The sequence below is a fragment of the Dama dama genome, chromosome 1 (assembly GCF_033118175.1).
Source record: "Dama dama isolate Ldn47 chromosome 1, ASM3311817v1, whole genome shotgun sequence".
Classification (NCBI taxonomy): Eukaryota; Metazoa; Chordata; class Mammalia; order Artiodactyla; family Cervidae; genus Dama; species Dama dama.
In genome coordinates, this window is record NC_083681.1 from 17,597,723 (window position 1) to 17,616,629 (window position 18,907).

General features: G+C 36.9%; 1 protein-coding gene across 2 annotated transcripts in view; it reads left to right on the forward strand.

The window, feature by feature from the left end:
• Window positions 1-18,907, forward strand: part of CWF19L2 (CWF19 like cell cycle control factor 2) — a 147,976-nt gene that overhangs the window by 116,386 nt on the left and 12,683 nt on the right. For both annotated transcript variants that reach the window (XM_061143949.1, XM_061143957.1), the window contains 3 exons: window positions 654-770; window positions 6,946-7,101; window positions 12,154-12,234. In XM_061143949.1, the coding sequence (XP_060999932.1) occupies window positions 654-770; window positions 6,946-7,101; window positions 12,154-12,234 (354 nt within the window). The remainder of the gene's footprint in view (window positions 1-653; window positions 771-6,945; window positions 7,102-12,153; window positions 12,235-18,907) is intronic.

Below are 18,907 nucleotides of genomic sequence, written 5' to 3' on the forward strand. Positions count from 1 at the left end.
TTCATTAATTCTCTTATATAAAGTTTTTCTAGCTAAAACCTAACCAAAAAGTTATAGAAAATAAGATCAAGCCACTTTGAAGAATACGTCCTTATGAATACCTTTTGCTGTCTACATGTATAGTAATTGACCTTTTTGACCTTTTTTCAAATAATACAGTTTGTGTAAAATGGAGAAATAGTGCCAGCTTCTAGGTAATACATGTATATAAATAAATAGAAGTTAACCAGTGCTGTAAAGCCATGTAGAAGTTATGTCTCTTTTCTTAGCTAATGATTAGTAGGCATCAGTTTAACTTCCATATCATTACCAGATCTTGTATTTTTTTTTTGCAAAATTTGTGTTGTTTCAAGGGCTCTGAAGACATGTAGCTTTCTCAGATGAAGGATAAAATGTTTATCATTCTCCCCTTTGGTAAGTTTCATCTTTGAGGTATCTTAGTCAAAATTGAGACTTCTGCAATAAATTTCTGGTTTATTAAAAGGCATCTTCATGGCTTTTAAAATTTTAACTTGTGAATATCTTCAAAATATTAAAGTATAGTATGATATATTTTATTACATGTTAGCCATATTGACCTACGAGGGGCTTGTCTTTCAGAACTGAGAATGAATAGCAATAGCATTTCACCTTTGCATCTTCTTTCCCCATAGGTTTATTTATGTTTACCCAATGTACGATCTCTTACTGAAGGACACTGCTTGATAGTCCCTTTGCAGCACCATAGGGCAGCTACCTTATTGGATGAAGACATCTGGGAGGAAATTCAGGTCAGCATGATGATGCTCATGATCTCTGTTATGATCCAGAGCAATTTTTACACACCATTGTGACAAATTCTAACAAGTTTTATACCTTTATTCAAAGATTTTACACTCTAAATTTAACACATATACATTTCCATAGTTGTGTATACCTGTGGGTCATGATGTTATCACCACTCACTACCTTTTTACTTTATTGAAAGCTTTAAACAAATACTTCTAATGAGATATGATTGTCATATAATGTATTCATTTAAGGTATACAACTGATAGCTTTTGCCTACTAAATGAACTTTGACCAACTAATTATATTTATTTAAAATAAAAATCAGTGTAAGATTTCTAATAATTGCTTTTGTGAAACATGAAATAATCATTCTTGCCAAGGTAAGCTAATAAATTACAGCCAAAAAGAAGGATGTTTTCAGATAATAAAAGGTGATTTTTGGAAGATAGTGATTTATGCTTAGTGACTGTCATATTTTCCCATAATGGCATTGATATTTTCTGCTACTGTGATATTGTCATGATTTTGTTACCAGGCTAAATTTCCACACATTTCCCTTATAGACTGGCTGACATTTGTATTCAGGGATTTTGTTTGTGTGTGGTTGGGGGCGTGGGGGGGTGGTTGGTGAATCTTCAAGAAATTGAAAGGCACAATATGGGTGAAATTGCTGCTAAATGATTTCAAGACCTTATACTCACCAAAACAGGAAGAGAGAAAAAAAGCACTTGTTTTTCCAATGGTTGACAAGTGAATAGGGGTTATAAGAACCCCTAATTAGAAACCATGAAAATTTTAAGACTTCGTAAGAGACTAATCATGGGTCTCTTTAGAAGACAGGTCATGATAGAGAGTTCTGACAAAAGGTGAACCACTGGAGAAGAGAATGGCAAACCACTTCAGCATTCTTGCCTTGAGAACCCCATGAACAGTATGAAAAGGCAGAAAGATATGACACTAAAAGATGAACTTCCCATGTCAGTAGGTGCCCAGTATGCTGCTGGAGAAGAGTGGAGAAATAACTCCTTAAGGAATGAAGAGGCTGAGCCAAAACGGAAACAGCACCCAGTTGTGGATATGTCTTGTGGTGAAAGTAAACTCTGATGCTGTAAAGAACGATATTGCATAGGAACCTGGAATGTTAGGTCCATGAATCAAGGTAAATCAGAGGTGGTCACACAGGAGATGGCCAGAGTGAACATTGACATTGTAGCAATCAGTGAACTAAAATTGTCTGTAATGGGTGAATTTAATTCAGATGCCCATTATATCTACTCCTGTGGGCAAGAATCCCTTAGAACAAATGGAGTAGCCCTCACAGTAAACAAGAGAGTCCAAAATGCAGTACTTGGGTGCAGTCTCAAAAATGACAGAATAATCTCTGTTCGTTTCCAAGGCAAACCATTCAATATCACAGTAATCCAAGTCTATGGCCCGACCAGTAATGCTGAAGAAGCTGAAGTTGAATGGTTCTATAAAGATCTACAAGACCTCCTAGAATTAACACCACAAAAAGATGTCCTTTTCATCATAGGGGACTGGAATGCAAAAATAGGAGGTCAGGAGATACCTGGAGTAACAGACAAGTTTGGCCTTAGAGTAGAAATGGAAGCAGAGCAAAGGCTTACAGAGTTTTGCCAGGAGAATGCATTAGTATAGCATACACCCTCTTCCATCAACGCAAGAGACCTTTCTACACATGGAGATCACCAGATGGTCAATAGCAAAATCAGATTGATTATATTCTTTTCAGTCAAAGATGAACAACCTCTATATAGTCATCAAAAACAACCTCTATATAGTCATCAAAAACAAGGAGCTGACCGTGACTCAGACCATGAACTTGTTATTGCAAAATTCAGACTTAAATTGAAGAAAGCAGGGAAAACCGTTAGGCCATTCAGATATGACCTAAATCAAATCGGTTACCTTTATTCAGTGGAAGTGATAAGTAGATTCAAGAAATAGATCTGATAGACAGAGTGTCTTAAAAATTATGGACAGAGGTTTGTAACATTGGACAAGAGATGGTGATCAAGACCTTTCCCAAGAAAAAGAAATGCAAAAAGCAAAATGATTGTCTGAGGAGGCCTTACAAATAGCTGAGAAAAGAAGAGAAGCAAAAGGTAAAGGCGAAAAGGAAAGATAGACCCATCTGAATGCAGAGTTCCAAAGAATAGCGAGGAGAGATAAGAAAGCCTTCCTTAGTGATCCCAGCAAAGAAACAGAGGAAAACAATAGAATGGGAAAGACTAGAGATCTCTTCAAGAAAATTCAAGATACCAAGGGAACAGTTCATGCACAGATGGGCACAATAAAGGACAGAAATGGTATGGAACTAACAGAAGCAGAAGATATTTAAAAGTTGAAAGAATACACAGAAGAACTATACAAAAAAGATCTTCGTGATCCAGATAACCACAATGGTATGATCACTCAACTAGAGCCAGGTGTCTTGGAGTGTGAAGTCAAGTGGGCCTTAGGAATCATCACTATGAAATAAGCTAGTGGAGGTGATGGAATTCTAGCTGAGCTATTTTAGATCCTAAAAGATGATGTGTTAAAGTGCTGCACTCAGTATGCCAGCAAATACGGAAAACTCAGCAGTGGCCACAGTACTGGAAATGGTGTTTTTATTCAAGCCCCAAAGAAGGGCAATGCAAAAGGATGTTCAAACTACTGCACAATTGCGTTCATTTCACATACTAGCAAAGTAATGCTCAAAATTCTCCAAGCCAGGCTTCCACAGTACATGAATTGAGAACTCCCAGATGTTGAAGCTGGATTTAGAAAAGGCAGAGGAACCAGAGATCAAATTGACAACATCCATTGGATTATAGGAAAAGCAAGAGAATTTCAGAAAAACATCTACTTTTACTTCAGAGACTATGCTAAAACTTTTGACTGTGTGGATCACAACAAACTTTGGAAAATTCTTAAGGAGATGGGAATACCAGGCTATCTTACCTGCCTTCTGTGAAACATGTATGCAGGTCAAGAAGCAACAGTTGGAACCTGACATGGAAAAACAGACTGGCTCAATTTGGGGACAGGAGTATGTCAAGGCTGTATATTGTCATCCTGCTTATTTAATATATATGCATAGTACATCATGAGAACTGCCAGGCTGGATGAAGCACAAGATGGAATCAAGACTGCTGGGAGAAATATCAATAACTTCAGATATTCAGATGACACCACCTTTATGGCATAAAGCGAAGGGGAACTAAAGAGCCTCTTGATGAAAGTGAAAGAGAAGAGTGAAAAAGCTGCCTTAAAACTCAACATTCAGAAAACTAAGATCATGGCATCTGGTCCCATCACTTCGTGGCAAATAGATGGAGAAACAATGGGAACAGTGACAGACTTTATTTTCTTGGGCTCCAAAATCACTGCAGATGGTGACTGCAGCCATGAAATTAAAATGCTCCTTGGAAGAAAAGCTAAGACCCACCTAGACAGCATATTAAAAAGCAGAGACATTACTTTGCTGACAAAATAATAGTCAAAGTCCATATAATCAAAGGTATGGTTTTTCCCGTAGTCATGTATGGATGTGAGAGTTGGACCATAAAGAAAGCTAAGCACCGAAGAATTGATGCTTTTGAACTGAGGTGTTGGAGAAGACTCTTGAGAGTCCCTTGGACTGCACGGAGATCCAACCAGTCCATCCTAAAGAAAATCAATCCGGAATATTCATTGGAAGGACTAATGCTAAAGCTGAAACTCCAATACTTTGGCCACCTGATGTAAAGAACTGACTCATTGGGAAGACCCCCGATGCTGGGAAAGATTGAAGGCAGGAGGAGAAGGGGATGACAGAGAATGAGATGATTGGATGGCCTCACTGACTCGATGGACGAGCAAGTTGCAGGATCTGGTGATGGACAGGGAATCCTGGCATGCTGCGGTCCATGGGGTCAGAAAGAGTCAAACTCGACTGTGTAAATGAACTGAACTAAACTGAACCTGAAATTATACCATTAAACTCATATTTTTTAAGTCTTTTTTTATATATACACATATTTGTATATATATAGGAGAAGTACTTAAAAGTGTGTGTGTGTCCTCCTTGAGGCTATAGGTATGATGTTTATACATTTTATAATATTGAACTATTTTTGCATCACTACTGATTTAGTGATTTTAAGGTTTCATTTATAATCATGACATCTTAAGTCTGTTTTATTTGCTGTTGTCCAGATCTAACAGTTAAGCCAGAAGAGACTTATGAAAAAATCTGAAGTAAAGAATTTATTAGATAATCTTTAGAGTATCTAAATTTTTATTGTTGTTGCTGTTGTATTTAATCTACTTTTTCATTTTTTAAAAAAAGTGGTTTTCAGGTATATAGTTCCATTCTAGTAATTATTTTCCGCTTTCTAATGTTATAAAATTTTCACCACAGAACTATGTGATTACTCAATAAATAACAATTAATTGAAAATATGCATAATAAATAAAAATTCACAAGTGTGCTAAGTTAACAAAGAAAGACAATCTTTAAAACTATATTATAAAGCCAAACATACTTTCCATTTGGCTGTTTTTTGTTTTGTACATGTATTATTAGACATGTGAAGATAACTATCTGGGATATAATTGAGTGGGAAAAGAGAGTTATCTGTTGTCACTTTCTGATTTGTCTGAAACAGCTTGAGTTATATCACTGGTGTCTTCTTCACTGTTGTTGCAAACAGCACCTAATTCACAATACATTGAGACAGCTAAAGTTAATTTCTTACATCATTATCCATTGTGGAAGATTGCCTTCAAGAAGTAATGCAGGCATTCAGATTTCTTCCATGATAAGCTTCTCCTGTGGTGGAATTCTTCTCTTTCACACCCTTGGTTTGAAGAAAATAGACGTGAGAAGACACTACCTTTTGATAACTCTTTTAACACATATCATTTCCATATACATTACCCAGAACTAAACATGGCCCCACTTAAGTCCCAGAGATACGGGGAAGTTTAGTCTTCTTGTTTACTCAAGAAGAAAAAAATGATACAATTTAGTGAACACAGCCTTTAGGGGGAAGCATTTTTATATACAGATAACAGATGGAAGGTATAAAATTGAAATGATCGATAACTATCATGTAGATATTTATACCTGTGTTTTATTATTATTTTTATCATAATTTAACTATATTGTCTGTACATTATCTCCATTTATGTGATTTTAGAAAGTATAATACCAAAGTCAGACAATTTTTAAAGGGGGAGCCAATTGTCTATAATCATCTATAATGATTTCGCTAACAGTCACCTACTATGAGACCATAGGTATTAGCTAAGACTTCAGCAGCAGATTATCTGAAGTGAAGAGACTATGCTGAACTTACACTTAGCTGTGGTTAGAAATGAATAGTGAATCCTCTATCTGTTGCTTATTAGGTAGCATTTTAGTTCATGTCAAATTACCATTATTTGATTGTTTTTTTCCCTTCTTGCTCTTCTTTTATAAAAGGAGTGGAAAATAGAATAGTGAGGAGGGATCAGTATTAAATAGTCAGAGGAGACCTCATGGGAATCTAGAACTCCCACCCTCTACCCAGCAGTAATTTGTATCCTTTCCCTGTTTGGGTGTCAGGAGAGGCTTGAGTGGCAAACCTGAACTGCTGTCTCCACGTGGCAGAAATTAGGCAGGGTCTTAACATAACCTGGTTGAATCTCTAGGAAATTATGCTTAATGAAAATTTGCAAGTTAAGGATCAGCACACATATAAAGGGAACCAGCAAATGAAGTTACTTTGAGGTTAGAAAACAATTGGAAGTGAATTCTGCTTGTCTCACTGAATTTAAGGATGCCTACCTGCTCAGAGTACTTTTTTTCGGTTTTTGGATGTTTTTGTATGATTTTACTGTTAGTTCTATGTAATTTACCATGTAATTTTGATTTTATCACTTCCTTTTCTTAGTTTACTGAAACTGTTTGCTATATATACATAATACTGAGCAGAGTGAGTTTCAGGTAAAAAAAAATGTTGCTTAACTATGTGAAATGTGGTAGGTTTAGGAAGTAAAGTAACTATAAGATAACATTATGGAATTCCAACATTGTTTAACATTTCTTTTTTATTTTAAAAGAATTTGCTACACTTTTTATTGTTTTCATATTTTGAATCTCCTATCATTGCTTTATTTACCTAGCCATTTTGCTTTCTTCAGATGTTTAGAAAATCGTTGGTGAAAATGTTTGAAGATAAAGGATTGGACTGTATCTTTTTAGAAACGAATGTGAACATGAAGAAACAGTACCATATGGTTTATGAATGTATTCCTCTCCCAAAGGAAGTGGGTGATATGGCTCCCATCTATTTTAAGGTATTTATAATAGTCTTTACATACATATTTATTTTTTACTGTATTATGGTTTTATGAATACAGTTATCTTTATTCTGATATTTTTCTCTTATTTTTTTTTTTTTAGCTTTTTTTTTTTTTTTTTTTTTTTATTTATTTTTTTTTCCAGTGGGTTTTGTCATACATTGATATGAATCAGCCATGGATTTACATGTATTCCCAATCCCGATCCCCCCTCCCACCTCCCTCTCCACCTGATTCCTCTGGGTCTTCCCAGTGCACCAGGCCCAAGCACTTGTCTCGTGCATCCCACCTGGGCTGGTGATCTGTTTCACCATAGATAGTATACATGCTGTTCTTTTGAAATATCCCACCCTCACATTCTCCCACAAAGTTCAAAAGTCTGTTCTGTATTTCTGTGTCTCTTTTTCTGTTCTGCATATAGGGTTATCGTTATCACCTTTCTAAATTCCATATACATGTGTCAGTATGCTGTAATGTTCTTTATCTTTCTGGCTTACTTCACTCTGTATAAGGGGCTCCAGCTTCATCCATCTCATTAGGACTGGTTCAAATGAATTCTTTTTAATGGCTGAGTAATATTCCATGGTGTATATGTACCACAGCTTCCTTATCCATTCAGCTGTGGTACATATTTTTCTCTTATATACTTATCAATTTTATATCATTAAGAAATGATGTAAAGCACAAAAATTCTGCTGTTTAAATTTTCAAAGAAAGAAATTTGAAATTTTGACCTTTAAAAGCATGCTTATTTGTAAGTGTGAATATACTATCAAATAGTAGTTTATCATTTCTATGTTAATTTGTCAAATGAAAAATCAGAGTTTTACCTTGAAGTACTTTCAAGTCAAAATTATAGTCATAACTCTACAAAACTTACCATTGAAGTTCATCAGAACCAGAGATAGTTATATGCAAATAGTACAAATTACAATTGCTGAGATGTTACTGCTGTAAGTCTTAGTATTTAATATTTCATCATGCTATTTGTAAAAAGAAACCAAAATCTAACCTTGCCATGCATTTTTGAAAATTATAATAAATGATTAGGGTTCTTAAACAATTAGGTTTCATTATAATATTCAAGCATGCATCTGTGTGTGCTCAGTCACTACGCTGTGTCTGTCTATTTTGTGACCCCATGGACTATAGCCTGCCAGGCTTCTCTGTCAATGGGATTTCCCAGGAGTGTGTTGCCATTTCCTTCTCCAGGGCTTTTCCTGACCCAGAGATCGAATCCAGGTCTCCTGCTTGGCCAGATTGTTTCTTTACCATGGAGCCACTAGGAAAGCCCATAATGTCCAGGCAGGTTTAACTAAATAGCCTGTGTTTAATACTGACCTGGGTGCAGTATAATTTATAGACTAATATAAATTTGTAAATGTAGAACCGTATATGGAATTGTAACATCTACATTTAGAAAAGATAATGTTTTGTTGAGGTGATATAGAAACTTGAAAAGTTTAGACAGTGTAGGGTGGTAAAGTTTAATTAATGTGGACTGCAAATCCCAGTAAAAAGGATTATTTTTAAAAAAGAATTATAAAACCTATTAAGGTTGATGAGGTGGTGAAAATCTACTTTTCCTGTAGAAATTTTGAAAAACAATCTGATTGTTTGCTTGAAAATGTCATGCTATTAAAGTGCAGAAGAACAAGCCAGATAATCTGCAACTGCATATTAGTCCTGTGTTAAACAAAATCAATTGAGAAAGAGATTATTATGCTTTTCTTCAGTTTCTTTTCTTTTTCCCTTATGCTTCCTCAGTAGAGTACTAGATTATGAATGTAAGTATTGAAGTATATAGCGCACAACATAAGCAGCTACTGTTGCTCAGTGGTGGGTGACAGAAGTATCATCTTTTAGAAGAATGATATATCACTTTCCTATACTAACTCGCATATCATCATTAAAGACGTGTTTGATTTGTCTTCAATTTTCTATCGAATGTACTACATTATAGTGTCAACACAAGAAACACATGTCTTTTAAATAGGGAATAGCAGTACACTGTGCTTATTTGAAAGTTAATTTCACATTTAAATTTGCTTCATTATAGTGATGTTATATAAAAATGAGAGTATTTTATACTTATTACCCTAGTGCTTCTTTCTATTAAATATTTTTTTACAATAAATGTTAGTCATATTAATTAGCTTAGAAAAGTCTTATAATTCCATTTCTGTGTCTTTTTTTCCCATACAATTTTACTCCTTTTTTCTGTAATCAGAAATAGTTCAAGTATTTGGTTACCAGAAAGCACATGAATAGCTGTTGTTATATTCAAAGAAGAGCAATAAAGCAAATTGAATTTCTTTGAGTTGGTATCTGTGAATGGAGTGGGCTTCCCAGGTGGCTCAGGGGTAAAGAATCTGCCTGCCACGAGGGTGGGATGATTTGAAAGAATAGCGCTGAAACATGTATATTAACATATGTGAAATAGATGACCAGTCCAACTTAGATGCATAAAATAGGGCACTCAAGCTGGTGCACTGGGACAAGCCAGAGGGATGGGATGGGGAGGGTGGTGGGAGGAGGGTTTGAGACTGGGGGACACATGTAGCACCGTGGCTGATTCATGTCAATATATGGCAAAAACCACCACAATATTGTAAAGTAATTCAGTTCAGTTCAGTTCAGTTCAGTCATTCCATCGTGTCTTACTCCTTGCGACCCCATGAACTGCAGCATGCCAGGCCTCCCTGTCCATCACCAACTCCCAGAGTTTACTCAAGCTCGTGTCCATCGAGTCAGTGATGCCATCCAACCATCTCATCCTCTGTCGTCCCCTTCTCCTCCCACCCTCAGTCTTTCACAGCATCAGGGTCTTTTCAGATGAGTCAGTTCTTCGCATCAGTTGGCCAAAGTATTGGAGTTTCAGCTTCAACATTAGCCCTTCCAGTGAAATTTCAGGACTGATTTCCTTTAGGATGGACTGACTGGATCTCCTGGCAGGCCAAGGGACTCAGGAGTCTGCTCCAACACCACAGTTCAAAAGCATCAATTCTTCAGCACTCAGCTTTCTTTATAGTCCATCTCTCACATCCATACATGACTACTGGAAAAACTATAGCCTTGACTAGACGGACCTTTGTTTGCAAAGTAATATCTCTGCTTTTCAATATGCTGTCTAGGTTGGTCATAACTTTCCCTCCAAGGAGTAAGTGTCTTTGAACTTCATAGCTGCAGTCACCATCTGCAGTGATTTTGGAGCCCCAAAAAATAGTCTGACACTGTTCCCACTGTCTCCCCATCTATTTCCCATGAGGTGATGGGACCAGATGCCATGATCTTGGTTTCCTGAATGTTGAGCTTTAAGCCAACTTTTTCACTCTCCTCTTTCACTTTCATCAAGAGGCTCTTTAGTTCTTCTTTGCTTTCTGCCATAAGGGTGGTATCATCTGCATATCTGAGGTTATTGATATTTCTTCTGATATTCCACCTTGTGCTTCTTCCAGCCAAGCGTTTCTCATGATGTACTCTGCATATAAATTAAATAAGCAGGGTGACAATATACAGCCTTGACGTACTCCTTTTCCTATTTGGAACCAGTCTGTTGTTCCATGTCCAGTTCTAACTGTTCCTTCCTGACCTGCATACAGATTTCTCAAAAGGCAGGTCAGGTGGTCCGGTATTCCCATCTTTTTAAGAATTTTCCACAATTAGTGGTGATCCACACAGTCAAGGGCTTTGGCATAGTCAATAAAGCAGAAATAGATGCTTTTCTGGAAGTCTCTTGCTTTTTCGATGATCCAAGATGTTGGCAATTGGATCTCTGGTTCCTCTACCTTTTCTAAAACCAGCTTGAACATCTGGAAGTTCACGGTTCACGTATTGCTGAAGCCTGGCTTGGAGAATTTTGAGCATTACTTTATTAGCGTGTGAGATGAGTTCAGTTGTGCAACAGTTTGAGCATTATTTGGCATTGCCTTTTTTTGGGATTGGAATGAAAACTGACCTTTTCCAGTCCTGTGGCCACTGCTGAGTTTTCCAAATTTGCTGGCATATTGAGTACAGCACTTTCACAGCATCATCTTTTAGGATTTGAAATAGCTCAACTGGAATTCCATTGCTTCCCCTAGCTTTGTTCATATTGATGCTTCCTAAGGCCCATTTGACTTCACATTCCAGGCTGTCTGGCTCTAGGTCAGTGATCACACCATCATGATTATCTTGGTCGTGAAGATCCTTTTTGTATAGTTCTTTTGTGTATTCTTGCAACTTCTTCTTAGTATCTTCTGCTTCTGTTAGGTCCATACCGTTTCTGTCCTTTATTGAACCCATCTTTGCATGAAATGGTCCCTTGGTATCTCTAATTTTCTTGAGGAGATCTCTAGTCCTTCCCATTCTATTGTTTTCCTCTATTTCTTTGCACTGATCACTGAAGAAGACTTTCTTATCTCTCCCTGCTATCTTTGGAACTCTGCATCTTTCCTTTTCTCCTTTACTTTTCATTTCTGTTCTTTTCACAGCTATTTGTGAGGCCTCCTCAGACAGCCATTTTGCTTTTTTGCATTTGTTTTTTGCCTTACTTGTGTACTTGTAATTAGCCTCCAATTAAAATAAGTAAGTAAATAAATAAATAAAAAGAATCTGCCTCCCAATGCAGGAGCTGCAAGATACATGGATTTGATTCCTGGGTTTGGGAAGATCCCCTGAAGGAGGAAATAGAAGCCACTCCAGTATTCTTGCTGGGATAATGTAATGGACAGAGGAGCCTGGCAAGCTACAGTCCAAGGGGTCGCAAAGAGTCAGACACGGCTGAACGGCTGAGCATGCATACATGCTGTGAATGGAGTAGGAAATTTGTGAATTTTGATGTACAGGAGTATAGAATGAGTAAGATAGAATCAATTTGGCTGAAGATCAGACTTGTATGAAATCAAGAAATCGCAATTTTAAGTAACAGAAATTAAAGGCTTAATTCATTCAAAATAATAACCTAACATGTATATTATACCCTATAGCTAATTCACTGTACTACTTTAATTTTAAACTGCCTCTTTGTATTTACTTGTATATTTTCATTAACAAATGGCTATTTCTTAGAAAGCCATAATGGAATCTGATGAAGAATGGTCTATAAACAAGAAATTGATTGATCTCTCTTCAAAAGACATCAGAAAGTCTGTAAGTATTACTTTTTCTTAATAAAAGAAATAACCCTACTGTTTAGAATCTTTGTAATTTCCATATCTTATTTAAGAAAGAGACCATTTGGCTCAGTGACCAGAGTTGAAGTAAATATAATTCTACAGATGAAGAAATTATTTTCATCGTACCTGGTCTGGCAAATCCTTATTTGTTTAATGGCTTATATGAATATTTATTCCTGATTTTCTGGCCCTCTGCAATTGTAGTCCTTATAATTGGTTATGACAGCCATAAGACTGGCGTGAAAATTCTTCTTATGAGATTCTCGGCCTCTGTGGGACAAGTGAGGAAAGATGCTTTCTTGTTACTGAATTTGTAATGAGAAAAACATTGGTCTTTCCTAAAGATCCTGTTTTGAATTTAAAACTCTTTCTCGCTCTTTTTTTTGAGGGTGTAGGTGCTTATACATAGGTTCACTGTTATGTTCCTTTAAAATAGTAGTTGAGCTAGATTATGAATACATTTTTCTTTTAGAGACTTTACTAACCATGCTTCATAGTTTAATCTTGATTTTCAGGTCAAGTTTTAAATTGAAGTAACACTTAAGTTGAGTACTTCTGTAATGACCTCCTTCTTTTTTTGAAATACACATTAAATGGAATAGATATATAATAGAACTATAGATTTCTTTTCCTTTTTCTATGAAAAGAGTATTATATGAATGTATATTTGAGTGCCTGCTATTTACCGGCCAGTGTTCTAGGTACATTTATACATAATGAAACAGAGCAAAGACTTTTTGTAGCTTAGATTCTGGTTCAAGAGTTGTGAACCTGCATTCTTTGTACTAAGTCTAGCCTCCTGCCTGTTTGTGTGAATGAAATTTTATAGTAACATAGATATATCCTTTTATAAGTGCTGTTTTTGGCTGCTTTCATGCTACAAGGGCAGAATTGAGAGTTATAAGAAAAATTTTATGATCTGCAATGCCCAGATTATTTTATTTAAATTGAAACTTTTATTATAGGTTTTAATTTTTTTTAAGTTTTTAAAATTTTGCTGACCCTTATTATAGAAGATATCACTAGACTATTTCTCTTGCATTTCTTTTGGAAATCCAGACTCCTGATACATGTGACCAATAGAATCTCCTATTACCTTTCTTATATCCCAGACAAAAGATTGAAATCTGCATTATTGGAGACAATTTTAATTCAAAAGTAAAACCATTTATATGTCTTTTCTCTTTTTAAAAATTAAAAAGAAATTTAGTATAATTTTGAAAGTTTAATTTCCATTTACAGTTATTACAAAATACTGGCTGTATTCTCCATGTTGTACAACACATCCTTCAGCCTGTCTTACACATGGTAGTTTGAACCTTCAGCTCCGCCACCCCATAGCTCCCTGCTCATTGGTCCTGGTAACCCCAGTTTGTTCTGTGTATCTGTGTGTCTGCTGCTTTCCCCCTTTATTCATTAGTTTGTTGTATTTTTTAGATTCCACTGTCAGTGATATCATACAGCATTTGTCCTTCTCTGCCTTGTTTCAGCTCCCACAATGCCTAGTGCCATCCAAGTCCATCCCTGTTGCTGCAGATAGCAAAATTCTGTTCTTTTTAACATCTTTATCCATTCGTCTGTTGATGGACACTTAAGATGCTTTCATATCTTGGCTATTGTAAATAATGCTGCTATGAACATTTTCCAACCAGTCAATCCTAAGGGAAGTCAGTCCTGAATATTCATTGGAAGGACTGATGCTGAAACTGAAACTCAAATACTATGGCCACCTGATGTGAAGAACTGACTCATTGGAAAAGACCCTGAAGCTGGGGAAGATTGAAGGCAGGAGGAAAAGGGGATGGCAGAGGGTGAGATGGTTGGATGGTATCACCAACTCGATGGACATGAGTTTGAGCAAGCTCCGGGAGTTGGTGATGGACAGGGAATCCTGGCATGCTGCAGTCCATGTGGTTGTAAAGAGTCAGACATGACTGAGCAACTGAACTGAACTGAACTGATGAACCTTTGGCTTTTTATACAATTCATGGGGTTCTCACAGCAAGAATACTGGGGCGGTTTTGCCATGCCTTCCTCCAGTGGACCACATTATGTCAGAACTCCCCAGTGGAAACCATCCATCTTGAGTGGCCCTGCGTGGCATGGTTCATAGCTTCATAGAGTTACACAAGCCCCTTCAGCATGACAAGGCAGTGACCATGGAGGAGACCAGAGATCTCTTCAAGAAAATTGGAAATATCAAAGGAACATTTCATGTAAATATGGGCACAGTAAAGGACTGAAATGGTGAAGACCTAACAGAAGCAGGCGAGATCAAGAAGAGATGTCAAGAACACACAGAAGAACTATACACAGAAGATCTTAATGACCTGGATAACCACATTGGTGTGATCACTCACCTAGAGCCAGACATCCTGGAGGGTGAAGTCAAAAGGGCACTAGGAAGCACTGCTGCCAATAAAGCTAGTGGAGGTGATGAAATTCCAGCAGCTCCTAAAATCATAAAACATGCTGTTAAAGTGTTGCATTCAATATGTCAGCAAATTTGGAAAACCTAGCAGTGGCCACAGGACTGGAAAAGGTCAATCTTCATCCCAATTCCCAAGAAGGGCAATGCTAAAGAATATTCAAACTACTGGACACTTGCACTCACTTTCCATGCTAGTAAGGTTCACTTTCCACACTAGTAAAGTTATACTCAAAATCCTGCAGGCTAGGCTTCAGCATTACATGAAACAAGAACTTCCAAGATGTACAAACTGGGTTTAGAAAAGGCAGAGGAACCAGAGATGAAATTGCCAGCTTTGACTGGATCATAGAGAAAGCAAGGGAATTCCAGAAAAACATCTATTTCTGTTTCATTAACTATGCTAAAGACTTTGACTGTGTGGGTCATAACAAACTGTGGAAAATTCTTAAAGAGATGGGAATACCAGATCGTCTTACTTGTCTCCTGCAAAACCTGTATGAAGGTCAAGAAGCAAGTTAGAACCTTATATGGAACAACGGACTGGTTCAAAATCGAGAAAGGAGTACAGAGAGGCTGTGTGTTGTCACCCTGTTTATTCAGCTTATATACGATGTGCTTAGCTTAGTACATCATGCAAAGTGCTGGGCTGGATGACTTACAAGCTGGAATCAAGGTTGCCAGGAGAAACATCAACAACCTCAGATATGCAGATGACGTTACTGTAATGGCAGAAAGTGAGGTGGAACTAAAGAGCCTCTTGATGAGGGTGAAAGAAGAGAATGGAAAAGCTGGCTTAAAACTCAATATTAAAATAACTAAAATGGCATTTGGTCTCATCTCTTCATTACAAATTGAAGGGGAAAAGGTGGAAGCAGTGAAAGATTTCCTCTTCTTGGGCTCTAAAATCCCTGTGTATGGTGACTGCGGTCATGGAAGTAGAAGACGATTGCTTCTTGGAAGGAAATCTGTGGCAGACAGTGCTCAGTCGCTTCAGTTGTGTCTGACTCTCTGTGACCCAGTGGACCATAGCTCACCAGGCTCCTTTGTCATTAGGATTCACCTCCTCCAGGAGATCTTCCCCACCCAGGGATCGAACCTGCATCTCCTGCCTTGCAGGCGGATTCTTTACTGCTGACCCACCAAGAAAGCCCATGACAAACCTAGACAGTGTATTAGAAAGCAAAGACATCATTTTGCCGTCAGTGGTCTATATAGTCAAGGTTGTGGTCTTTCCGGTAATCATATACAGATGTGAGAACTGGACCATAAAAAATCGAATAATTGATGCTTTTGAACCATGGTGGTGGACTCTTGAGAGTCCCGTGGACAGTGAGGAGGTCAAACAAGTTAATCCTGAAGGATATTAACCCTGAATATTCATTGAAAGGACTGATGGTGATCCTGAAGTTTCAGTACTTTGGCCATCTGATGCAAAGAGCTGACTCATTGGAAAAGACCCTGATGCCGGGAAAGATTGAAGGCAGAAAGAGAAGAGGGCAACAGAGGATGAGATGACTGGATGGCATCACCAAGTCAATGGACATGAACTTGGGCAAACTGTGGGAGATCGTGAGGGACAGGGAGGTCTAGCGTGCTGCAGTCCATGGGCTCGCAAAGAGCAGGACATGACTTGGCAACTGAACAACAACATAAACATTTTTATGCATATACCTTTTCAAATTAGTGTTTTTGTTTTTTGCAGATAAATATACCCAGGAGAGGAATTGCTGAGTTATATGGTAGTTGTATATTAAGTTTTTTAATAAACCTCTATACTGTTTTGCCCAGTGGCTACACCAATTTACATTCCCACCAATAGTGTTTGAGTGTTCTCTTTTCTTCATATCCTTGCCAACTTTGTTATTTGCTTTATTTTTAGCAGTAGCCATAAAGGTGTTAGGAGATATCTCACTGTGGTTTTGGTTTTGATTAGCATTTTCCTGATGATTAGTAATTTTGAGCATCTTTTCATATGCCTATGGCCATCTTCATTCCTCCTTGGTAAAATGTCTATTCAGTTTTTTATCCCCTTTATAATTGGGTTGTTTGTTTGTTTTCATATTGTGTCGTATGAACTGTTTATATATGTTGGATTAACCCCTTATTGGTCATATAATTTGCAAAAATTTTCTCCCATTTAGTAGGTTGTCTTTAAATTTTGTTGATAATTTCCTTTGCTGTGCAAAAGCTTTTAAATTTACTTAGGTCCCATTTGTTTACTTTTGCTTTTTTTAATATACTCCAGGAGATGGATCCAAAAACTTTTGCTGTGATTCATGTCCCTGAGTGTTCTCTGTTTTCCTGTAGGCCTTTTATAGTATCTGGCCTTAACTTTAGATCTTTAATCCATTTTGACTTTTATTTTTTGTATGGTGTTATAGAATGTTCTCATTTCATTTCTTTACATGTATCTGTCTAGTTTTCCCAGCACTGTTTATTGAAGATACTGTCTTTTCTTCATTGTATATTCTTGGTTCTTTTTGGTAACCATAGGTGTGTGAGTTTATTTCTGGACTCTCTATTCTGTTCCATTGATCTGTGTCTATTTTTAATGCCAGTATCGAACTGTTCTGATGGGTGTAGCTTTGTATTAAAGAGTATAGTCTGAAGTCAGGGAGCATAATTCTTTCAGCTTTGTTCTTCTTTCTCAAGATTGTTTTGGCTATTTGGGGTCTTTTGAAGATATAATCTTCCAAAACTGAGCCAAGCACAAATAGAAAAGATGAATGGACGAGTTACCAGTACTAAAATTGAGTCAGTAATTAAAAAATTTCCAGCAAACAAAAATCTAGAACCAGTTGGCTTTACAGCTGAACTCTACTGAACATTTATCCTTCTGAAACTATTCCAAAAATTTGCAGAGGAAGGAACGCTTCTAAATTCATTCTATGAGTCCAGCATCACCCTGATACTAAAACCAGACAAAGATATCACAAAAAAGATTAAAGTTCAGTATCACTGATGAACATAGATGAAAAAATCCTCAACAAATAACAGCAGACTGAATCCAGCAATATATTAAAAAGATCATATACCGTGATCAAGTGAGATTTAACCCAGAATTGCAAGAATTTTTCAGTATTCATAAATCGATCAATGTGATACACCACATTAACAAATTGAAAATAAAAACCATGTGATCATCTCAATAGATGGCAGAAAAAACTTTTGATAAAATTTGGCATCCATTTATGATAAATTGCTCCAGAAGGTGGGCATAGAGGGAACATACCTCAAAATAATAAAGGCCATATATGATAAGCACACAGCTAACATTTACCCCCCTCCTGTTGCTCCCTGCTAAAGTCAAGGCTTCTCAGTGTGCAACAAAATTAGAATTAGATTTTAACAATTTAGAACACAATAGAATTATATTTTTGGCTAGACTTCTGAAAGAAAGATACCTTTTAAACTTAGATAAGAAGAACCCACAAAGTTAGCAGATATCATTGATTTCATATTAAATCTCTTCTCTCTCACTAACTGAGGCAGATAAGACAGAGGTTAATATTGTTAATATTTAAAATACTTGTAAGTACTGATAGAAAAGCCCCTTAAAACTTACCTAATGAATGGACTAAGGGCTTGATAAAACATTTCACAAAAGAGAAGAGATATCTATCTATATAAAACACCTACCACGATAGCCTTAGAGCAAACATTTATTAAGTGCTTAGTAGCTCCAGGCCATTTATATGTTTATTTCTTGAACTACCCAACTCTTCTTCCCTATCTTATAGCTTAAGAAACAGCCATAGAGAAGTTAAATAATAGTAAAGAAATGATACCAGGCAGCTTGGCTATCATCAGAAATAAATGCTGGAGAAGGTGTGGAGAGAAAGGAACCCTCCTACTCTAGAGAGTGTCATACTGAGTGAAGTAAGTTAGGTAGAGAAGGAGAAATATTGTATGACATCCCTTATATGTGGAATTTAAAAGAAATGATACAAAAGAACTTCCTTACAAAATAGAGACCCACAGACTTAGAAAACATATTTATGGTTGCCGAGGGCGGGGGTGGGGAAGGACAGTTAGGGAGTTTCAGATGGACATGTACACACTCCTGTATTTAAAATGGATAAGCAACAAATCCATGGAACTCTGCTCAATGTCACATGACAGCCTGGATTGGGGGCAGTTTGGGGAAGAATGGATACATATATATGTATGGCTGAGTCCCGTTGCTGTTCATCTGAAACTATCACAACATTCTTAA